Raw genomic sequence first — 10,759 nt, forward strand, 5'->3', positions numbered from 1 at the left:
AAGCAACTTTCAAAACTCTAGAATTGATAGAGACATCTTGTTGCCTGGACAGTCATCCAAAGTTCTTTTGTAACATTGGGACATCCATCTTTAGCCTACAGTCCCATAGCATCTGGCAGACTTTCTCATGAAGCAGGAAATTTCAAAGACAGTTCCACCTACATTGGCAGTTTGTCAGTCATTTTCTTCTGTGTCTTGTAGAATGTCTGGCAAACTCTTCCATGAAGCAGGAACCTGAAGAACTGTCTTACTTTTAATCAAGTTCAGCAGTCACTTTTCTGTGAGTCCTGCATGTCCAGTTCACACAGCATACCATCAAGCACTCCAGGCAAGAGCAGTTTCTTGCCCAAATGGCTAATCAACTCCGTAAAGAGCTTCTCAAATGCCCATTATCCTCTTAAAGTAGGTTAGTGCTGCCAGAAGCAGACGTGTCTCATTGTCATAAAAAGTACTAAGTTTTTAAGACATTTTAAATGCCATATTCCATGAGTCTTTGAAAGGTTTGAAGAATACCTACCCATCTGAAATATATATATATATATGTGTGTTTGTGTGTACATCTAGAAAATGTCACTAACATGATTACAAGCTTGACTGTTATAGATGACTATTAACCTGTATTGCTTAATTATACATTACATTTTTAAATGAGCTTCACAAACAAAATACCTTAATCAAGAGCACAAATATATGTATAACAAAATTGACCTTAAATTTGTTAGATCACAAACAGAATATCACCACAATCAAGGACCGTTTGCTGAACTGGGACTTGTTGGCGAAACTGGAATCCGCGGCATTCGTAGATAGATGAAGTAAGACTGAGACATGAGTCCTGCACCCAGGAGGCGGGGCCACTGCAGGCCTGAATGGAGCTTTAAACCTGACTCCTCCAGCCCAAGCACCTGAAGAGACTTCACATCAGGAAATGAGCTAGATAATGTTCCACCTTCACTCCCAGGGTTCAGAGGACAACCAGCTGTGCAGACTCTCTAATACCTTACTTCCTGGAGTAGCCAGAGTCTCTTTCACTTTCAAACAACAGGTTTCCTAGCTGAGCAACCTCATCGAGGGACACACACAGCCCCTTAGAAGAGCTGGGTGAGTAGTAAGAACAACAGAGTCCACCAAACTATTTGTGTTTGATAAGTTCTGGCCTGGCTGCACTAAGGCGTACTGTGGCAGACATGGGGGACCTGACAGCCAGGACCCAGGGTCCAGCCCTGTTTGAAGAGTCTGCAGGTCAGCTCTGGGGTGACATTGCTTCATTCACCAGTATGCTTCATGTGTCTGCTCCTGTCATAGCCTATCCTGCACTCTTCTCTCTCCGGTATGACATGAACCTGCAGGATTAAGGGTCACCTTTTAAATGGAAAGACTGGGGAGAAGAAATAGAGAAGATGAAAGCAGCAGCTGGAACCAGCAGGTCTTGCATAATCAGATTTATTAAGCTAAGCAAGTTTATTAAGAAGTACAGCGGGGAGTTGGGGGTGGGGGCAGAAAGCCAAGGTGAGCAGAGAACTTAGTAACAAAATGTGCAAAGAACACAGGACCCCTCAAACACATTGATAACCACAGCCCAGGGGGAACAGTCAGATCCCCAGAATCTACAGTTTCAATTCCTCCAAAGCACTGGCTCCAGTGTCAGATAGGTCTCACCAAGTCCACTCCTGGACAAGGACACAGAAATAAAGTTACATTTTTCCTTTTGTCAAGACTTTTGGGAAAGTCTTTGGGTGACTCTATGCCAACACACTGCTGTCCATATGGCTCTTTGGTTTTCTCTGGGTAATTTATTCTTCCAGCTTAGCTGGCTTTGCATTGTTCTTCCTTGTGGTGCCCAGGGACAGTAGACTTCTAAATTTCTTCATAGGGCCTGTTCTGAACTTGATTGAACTCTTGAGTCCCCCTCTGTGCTGAATCTCCCCTCCTCACCCTCTGTCACAGTAATGACCAAATGATTAATCTTCTTAGAGAGGAACACTAGAAAAGGAAGAGGACGAGGAACACAGAGCAGTGAGTGTCCTGCACGTTCCATCCCTGCACCCTCCATCCCTGTCTCCCTATCCTCTCAGCTCTTGTTATTACAACACTCCTTTCATCCATCTCCAACCCTTCTGCCTTGATTAGCATCCTCTAGTCCTCCCAGCTGTCATGCTCCATGCCCTGCATCCTTCCATCCTCTTGCTTTCCCATCCCCATATTTCCCCACCCTCCAGTCTCCAGATGTCCCAATCTCCATCACTTTCCATGGCTAGACCTGGGCCAAGTCTTTGCTGCTGTGGTTCTTCAAAGTTAGAGACCTAGATCTCCTGTCTGCTGCTGGAGGTGGGAACTGTGCCCTCTTCCAGGAACAGTGCTGCTTCTATACCTACAAACCAAACTGGTAGAGAGGGCCCAAGACTTAATTTAAAAACAAACAAATATTCATTGACAGTCATCTTCTGGTTCTCTCCCACTCTGGCTCCTCCCCTTGATCTCTCCATTCCTCCTTATCCTCATTCTTTCAGTTTTACCCCGCACTTTACAAGTTTCATGCAAGTTCCTCCTGAATCAAATCACTGTCATCACTAGGTCCACAGTAGGACAATGGCTACCCTGGCTTGGAGCTTACTGGGTCCCCTGTCTTCAGCCTCATCTTACTCACTATAGCCCCTGACTATAACTGTGTTCACAGGTTTCTCCAGGAGTGAATGACAGCAATCACAGGATCCACTGCAGCAGATCAAGTCAAAACTCTTTTCCTGCTACATGAAGTCACCCTAATTTCTAACCCCTTAAACTGTAGGGACAGATCCTAGCCCCACCTCCATCATTCCCCTCCCACAGAAAACAGTCAATGAGAGATAAACCTTCCTGCACTTCTTTTTATCTGTCTTCAGGGTCTGGAATGAAGGGTTAAACATTAAAGAAGAAGCCTTAGAGAAGCTGTGAAACCCCTGTCTCAGCCTAATGATAAGCATGCCTGCCTGACAGGAAAGCCAACACAGGAAGAACGATTGCTGGCATCATTCAGGAAACTGAGGAGAATACATCCACTGGTAAACTTCCCTCCCAGGGTTCCTTTTCTGCCCAATAAAACACAAGTCCCTGTACCTGGCCACAGGCTCCATCCCCAGGAGGGACCGGAGTCCTTCAGTTATTCTGATCTGGGGACCATCTGTCCCTGTAGAGGTTTCTGTGCTCTTTCTTCTATTTCCTGCTTTCCTCCATCAGTTCCAATCAAACAGACTTTTCCAGAGCCGAAATGTCTAGCAGAGACAAGAATCCACAGGTCTCCTCCTTGGAGCAACAACAGAAGGGAGACATGGAGCAGGATCAGTGGAAGCTGCACCACCTCATGGAATGTGAGAGATCTCCCCAAACAGGAGTAGCTCAGGCACAGTCAGGATATGCCACAGAGATGCCTCAGCATGTGGGTCAACAGATGATCTTCCACCTCCAGGGTCCCTCTTCTCTGTCAGAGGAGGACTTACAGCTAAGTAAGTACACCAAAGACCCCAGGCCACCATTGCTATGACTCCTTTCATCACCACTGAACCCTCCTTCCAGAGTTTCCATGGGCAGGCTAATCTCTTGTCAAAAGAGTTCTAGACCCAGGAGAAGCTGGAATGGGAGGCTTACAAAGGCCCTAATTGAAACCTAAAGCCATACCCTCATGTATACCTGCTTTCTCATGCCCCCAGGTGGTGCTTGCAGCCCCTAGGAAGGAGCACTCAGGAGCTATAGTGGGGAGAGGCCGGCATTCAGAGGGGCTCTGAGATGGGTGAACACACAGTTCAAGCCAAATCCCAAAAGGGGTGCTTGGTGACACTGATGTTACAAAGTCAGACCTTGGATCTGGGCAGAGGCAGATTTCAGTCCTGGCTCTTCCTCAATGAGCAAGTCACTTTATAGCCCTCTGCATCCAGGTCTTCACCTGGGAAGTGGGAGAGCAGACATTTGTCTCTTTGGGCTGTGACAGTAAAGTAAAATCCACATTAAATATTGAACAGTCTGGTATTCAATAAATGTTCAATAATTGTAAGGACAAGCCCAAGCAATTGCTGCTATTGTTATTGTTATAATTTGTAACCCTGTGGGGCAAAATCTCAGAGCCCCACATGAGGAAGCTGAGGCCCAGAAAGGAATAGAGATTAGGGGCAGGTGTGTGAACTTCAAGAACCCACTGCAGAACCATTTCTCAGCACTTGTGAGAGGGTCATTCTCCCCCATGAGATTATGGAGAAGGGTGGAGGGTACTTTGGTAGAACCAACCCTTGCTCCTCTGGCTCATACCTCAGATGCTCTGACAAACACACAACTTTTCTCCTTCCCACAGGACATTCTTCCTCGGTTGTTGGCCCCACAAGCTTTGCTAACTTTGGATTCCCTAGCCTGCCCCACTTACTGGAATCACAGAGCTTAAGCCATGAATCTTGGAGACACTCTAAAACGTCAAAAAGGAAACTTGATAATCCTGATGAATCTGGATTCAGACACAAACGTAAGCTAAACTGAGGGCTGTGGATGGGACTTCAAGTTCACATCGATGATTTCTCTTCACCAATGAGACTCCAACTATATGGGAACCTGGGGTGAAGGACTTAAATGGAAGGGCAGAGGAGGAGCCATGGTGGAGTGCTAAGAGTCACAGGTTAGAAATGGCCCTCTGGGCTCTGCAGTGCTGAAGTTGCATTGACAGATGAGGAGACTGGAACCCTGTGGGTCAGCAGTGAGCCTATACAATTGACACCCAGAATTCAGCTCAGAATCTGAGAAGGCACTGAAATCCCAGAGGTCATGAAGGCCTTGAAGCTCCAAGCAGGTTTCTTCCTTTGACATGGAGCCTGTGAAAAGGGTATGATCCTGCCTCAGCTTCAGCCAGGTTCTTCTACTTATCCCCTTATTTCATTCCCACTTACACAGGCCATACCCTGACTTCTTCCCCTTCTCAGGCATCAAAGTAGACACCTCGCTCCAGTGCACAGGGCCTAGAGAAAGAGAATTTAATTTGATCAAGCTCACAGCACATAGAGACAGATGCGGAGCCTGAGAAATGACTTTCTCCTCCTCCTCCTCCTCCTCCTCCTCCTCCTCCTCCTCCATTCTTTTGCTAGTCTATGAAAGTCCTGCCCACACTTAACCCTTGTTTTTCCTTTCAAAGTCCATTCTTACCCAACCCCACATTAAGCTTTGAAAATGTCAACCACAGAGTCAAACTCCATTACCCTCAGTAGTCCTCCCTATTTCAGTTCCTGGGTGACATGGGACAAGTCACTCTATCCATCTGTATCCAGTCGTCACCATCTGAGCCTTCACACTGCTCATGGTTCGCTCCACTGCACCTCTATAACAAGTCCAGATCTCACATCTTCATGCTCTGCACAAGCCCACTGCACGTGAACTTCGGGTAGACTCCGCTGATGGTATTGTAGCAGAGGTTACACTGTTACTGATGGTACTGTAGCAGAGGTTACACTGTTACTGATGGTACTGTAGCAGAGGTTACACTGTTACTGATGGTACTGTAGCAGAGGTTACACTGTTACTGATGGTACTGTAGCAGAGGTTACACTGTTACTGATGGTACTCTAGCAGAGGTTACACTGTTACTGATGGTACTGTAGCAGAGGTTACACTGTTACTGATGGTATTGTAGCAGAGGTTACACTGTTACTGATGGTATTGTAGCAGAGGTTACACTGTTACTGATGGTATTGTAGCAGAGATTACACTGTTTCCACAAGGGCTCCTCTTGGTCTCCCACCAGCATTTTTCTCTCTCTTGCCTTTCCCCTCCCTGTTCCCAGCTGCCCAGTTATTCCATTTACAGCAATTCCACTGCATCTCTAACTTCTGTGCTCAAGTTTCGTCGGCTATGAAACTGTGCCTGAGAGTAAAGATGTCCACCCACCTTAGGATGCCACTTAGTAACTGTCAGCTATTATTTGAAATCTGGACCTCAGTCCTAGGAAGTCCACCAGAATCTCTCTGCCTTATGTACACTATTTCCACCTAGTTTTAGGGGAAAAAACTAAGAAAGATCATATTACTTAAAACTAATATTATTGACTATGCATAGACATATTCTTGTAATCCCAGAACTGGGGAAACTGAGACAGGAGGAACCTGAGCTCAAGATAACTTGAGCTACATAGTGAGATCCTATTAAAGTTTAGTGCCTCGGAGGTATTAGTTGCTTGACGTGTTTTTGGAATGAAACATCTGACAAAAGCAATTTTAAAAAGAAAGGGTTTGTTTGGCTCACAGATCGAGAACACAGTACATTTTAGCAGGAAAGCCGTAGCTGCAAGAGACAGAAACAGCTGTTCACATTGTGTTTAGTCAGAGGGTGGAGAGATGATTGCTTGTGCTCAGCCCAGCTTCTCCTTTTATTCAGTTCAGGACTCCAGCCCTTGGAATGTTGCCACCTACAATAAAGGTGGCACCTCAGTTAGCCTAACCTATTGCTCACAAGTGTTACCCGGGACTTGTCAGCTGGGTGATTCTACATCCTATGGTATCGATGATGTTAGCCATTGTCCCATCTCACAGGATCATTCTAAGAGTTCAGAATTTGTGTCTGAAGCACAGTGGGAATGGGGGAAGTAGTTGATTCTTCACTGTTGTTTCTCACTAGGAGAGCCCTAATTAAACTTTCACTAAGCTTATCCAGCCACACCCCAGACCATGAGTTTCCAGGTCAGGAGTCACCCAATCTTCCAACATTAGAGGGTCGTCTGAGAACTGGGAACCTCCTTCTAACCCATGGCACAGTACTTAAGAAACTCCTGGGATGAGGTGGCCACTGGTGAAACATTTAATTCTCTGCTCACATGTGATGAGCTTCTTAAGGTGACACAAAGACATGAGCAAAGACTCAATCCCCTGGTCCAAGTGCCAGCATAGCACCCAGGACCCGATGAACCCTAGAGAGCAACCTAGAGGTCCTGTTCCTAGAGTCCCACTGTTGGGCTCAGCACCGCTCCCACAAGGCACTTGGAATTAAGGATAGTGTGGTCTCAGGCACAAGAACAGAACTGGCTTTCTGGGCAGAGAACTGATAGACAAGAGAATCCATTACCACAGGATTCCACATCACTGACTTTCCCAAGTGGCCAAGGGGGTCATCAGCTGTTTGTTGAGCACCCACCTCATGTCAGGCCTGATACCCAGGGCTTCACGTGTATCTCACTTATACTAAAATCTTACACCACTCTTGAGAAGCAGGCTGCTAATGTCCCACCTTGGCCATAAGAAAAGCAAGGCTTAGAGAAGTGAAGGCTCACAGTTGAAGAACTGTATTCAGGCTTCAGTGTCATAATTCACACTTAACACCCCTCTCTCCCTCACTCTGACATCAGGACAATGAGGAGAGTCACACCAATGTCAGAAAAGTACAGCTCTGGGTGCTAAGAGCCTAACCTTGAGAAATATTGCTTCTCTGTGCTAGGAGATGCCACCTTGAAACCTGAGCTAAACTCTAACAAAAACATTCCTTACACTTGTATAATCTAGGGCACTACAATATGGTCCAGGCTTAAAGATCATCAACTGACTTAATCAGTCCCATCACTTCCCATTCAAAATGGAAAGGGGAGAAGAAAAATAAAGAAAAATAAAGCATCTATAGACACATATAAATGCAACAACATCCATGCAATGCAGCAACCTTAGGAATGATATTAGCAAGTGTGAAGCCATGAGGAATAAAACGTTGCTGTACCTGAACAGCTCATGGATTAGAGGACCCTGGCAGGCAGGGCGATGGCTTAGGAAACCCAGGTTCTGCTTTTTCCCATTTTCAGAAGAACTTTATTTGATGGCCCCACCCTGCTCCCTCTCAAATTCATGGCCTCTTTTGCTTTAATTGTTACAGTCACACACACACACACACACACACACACACACACACACACGTGTGTAAATATTCAAATAAATATTTAAACACAACTTCTGAGTTCATGTAGTGTTGCTTGTATGTATATGATCATAGGGCTTCTCGAGACTGCTTAATACTGGATAACCATTACGAGGTCATCCCTGGGAAAGACTAATGCTCCTCTCAGCAGTCATTAAGTGACCACAGCTTTCGTCCAGGGATTGGGCCCTGACATCCACAATGGCATGTCAACAGTTGTCATTGGTCATGTCTTCTTTAAGCAGCCATAGTGTTGAGATTCATGGGTGCAACTTCCCTGCCATATCTTTAGACACAATCTTACAGCAGACTTCCTAGTTTTCTGGCTCTTAAATCCTTCCAGAAAGGAGGAGGTAAGGAGGAGGAGGCGGAGGAGGAGGAGGAGGAGGAGGAGGAGGGGGAAGGGGAGGGAGGAGGAGGAGGAGGAGGAGGAGGAGGAGGAGAAGGAGAAGGAGAAGAAGAAGAAGAAGAGAAGAAGTAACGAAGAAAGCCAACGGAAATCGTAAGAAGCAAGACTCCTAACCTCCTACCTCCTCCTCCTCTTTCTCCTCCTGCTCCTCCTACTCCTCCTCCCTCTCTTTTTCTTCTTCTCCTTCCACCATGTTCCCTGAGCATTAGGCATAGGGGTTGTGTTGTTGATATATTGATTGGAGATGTTTATCTCACCAATCAACTTAATCAGATGTGACATTATATAATGGTCTCCATCTGCTTAAAAAGAAGTTGATTGATGATGGCAAAGAGCTACACTTATCTGTGGGTATAAGCACAAGTCTTTAGAATGCAGTGAGGGGTCGCCTGGAACTCGGCTGCTTGGCGGCCTGTGTGCGCGTGCGCGGACATGGCTTCAAACGACTATACCCAGCAAGCAACTCAAAGCTATGGGGCCTATCCTACCCAGCCTGGGCAGGGCTACTCCCAACAGAGCAATCAACCTATGGCCAGCAGAGTTACAGTGGTTATGGCCAATCAGCTGACGCTTCAGGATACGGCCAGAGCAGCTATGGCTCTTCTTACGGACAGACCCAAAACAGCTATGGCACTCAGTCAGCTCCCCAGGGATATGGTTCCACTGGAGGCTATGGCAGCAGCCAAAGTTCCCAATCTTCTTATGGGCAGCAGTCCTCCTACCCTGGCTATGGCCAACAGCCAGCTCCTAGCAGCACCTCGGGAAGTTACGGTGGCAGTTCTCAGAGCAGCAGCTATGGGCAGCCCCAGAGTGGAGGCTATGGCCAACAGTCTGGCTATGGTGGACAGCAACAAAGCTCCTATAACCCACCTCAGGGTTATGGACAACAGAACCAGTACAACAGCAGCAGTGGAGGTGGTGGAGGGGGTGGTGGAGGCAACTATGGCCAAGATCAGTCCTCCATGAGTGGTGGCGGCCGTGGTGGTTATGGCAATCAGGACCAGAGTGGTGGCGGCGGTGGTGGCTACGGGGGAGGCCAGCAGGACCGTGGGGGCCGTGGCAGGGGCGGTGGAGGTGGTTACAACCGAAGCAGTGGTGGCTATGAACCCAGAGGCCGTGGAGGTGGCCGAGGAGGCAGAGGCGGCATGGGCGGAAGTGACCGTGGTGGCTTCAATAAATTTGGTGGCCCTCGGGATCAAGGATCACGCCATGATTCTGAACAGGATAATTCAGACAACAACACCATCTTTGTGCAAGGCCTGGGTGAGAATGTTACAATAGAATCTGTGGCTGATTACTTCAAGCAGATTGGAATTATTAAGACAAATAAGAAAACTGGACAGCCTATGATTAATTTGTATACGGACAGGGAAACTGGCAAGCTGAAGGGTGAGGCAACAGTCTCATTTGATGACCCACCTTCTGCTAAAGCAGCTATTGATTGGTTTGATGGTAAAGAATTCTCTGGGAATCCTATTAAGGTTTCATTTGCTACCCGCGGAGCTGACTTCAATCGGGGTGGTGGAAATGGTCGTGGAGGCCGAGGACGAGGAGGACCCATGGGCCGTGGAGGCTATGGAGGAGGTGGCAGTGGTGGCGGTGGCCGGGGAGGATTCCCCGGTGGAGGTGGTGGAGGTGGTGGACAGCAACGAGCTGGGGATTGGAAGTGTCCTAATCCTACATGTGAGAACATGAACTTCTCTTGGAGAAATGAATGCAACCAGTGTAAGGCCCCTAAGCCAGATGGCCCAGGAGGGGGACCAGGAGGCTCTCATATGGGGGGGTAACTATGGAGATGATCGCCGTGGCAGAGGAGGCTATGATCGGGGCAGCTACCGGGGCCGAGGCGGGGACCGTGGGGGCTTCCGAGGGGGCCGGGGTGGTGGGGACAGAGGCGGTTTTGGCCCTGGCAAGATGGACTCCAGGGGTGAGCACAGACAGGATCGCAGGGAGAGGCCATATTAGCTTGGCTTCTGAAGTTCTGGAACAGCTCTTCAGATTCCTGTACCCAGTGTTACCCTTGTTATTTTGTAAACTTTCAGTTCAGAATTGCCCATGGATTTTGTGTGTGTGTGTGTGTGTATGTGTGTGTCAGATTACCGTAATTGTAACCATACCTCTGGTTCCCATTAAAAACCATCATTTTAGTTAAAAAAAAAAAAGAATGCAGTGAGGGATTGCAATGGTTTAGTAAAATGATAGTAGCAGAGTATCCTCTAAGATCCATGACCTCACTAGCCATGCGTGGTTGGCTAGGTCTACAGAACAAGGCATTATTTCCTGTTGAGTGACTATGAAGTCCAGTTAGGAAACTATTGGTTACCACTAAGATATAAGTGCCACCATTGTATCTTTGGAGATACCTTGTCATGCTGATTGCTGTAGTTCATCGGTCTCACAGCTAGTATGTGCCTTAGTTAGGGTTACTAGTGCTGTGACGAAACACCA

The 10,759-nt window shown here is 47.2% G+C and overlaps 1 protein-coding gene across 1 annotated transcript; it reads left to right on the top strand.

Annotated features, from left to right (window-relative positions):
* Positions 1-8,705: 8,705 nt before the first annotated feature.
* On the top strand, positions 8,706-10,358 carry LOC119812907 (RNA-binding protein FUS-like). Its single transcript, XM_038327926.2, is given in 3 exon segments — positions 8,706-8,834; positions 8,837-10,089; positions 10,091-10,358. Coding segments are annotated over 3 exon segments (1,530 nt in total). The 5' UTR covers positions 8,706-8,743; the 3' UTR covers positions 10,277-10,358.
* The last annotated feature ends 401 nt before the right edge of the window (positions 10,359-10,759 follow it).

The sequence above is a fragment of the Arvicola amphibius genome, chromosome 4 (assembly GCF_903992535.2).
Source record: "Arvicola amphibius chromosome 4, mArvAmp1.2, whole genome shotgun sequence".
Classification (NCBI taxonomy): domain Eukaryota; kingdom Metazoa; phylum Chordata; class Mammalia; order Rodentia; family Cricetidae; genus Arvicola; species Arvicola amphibius.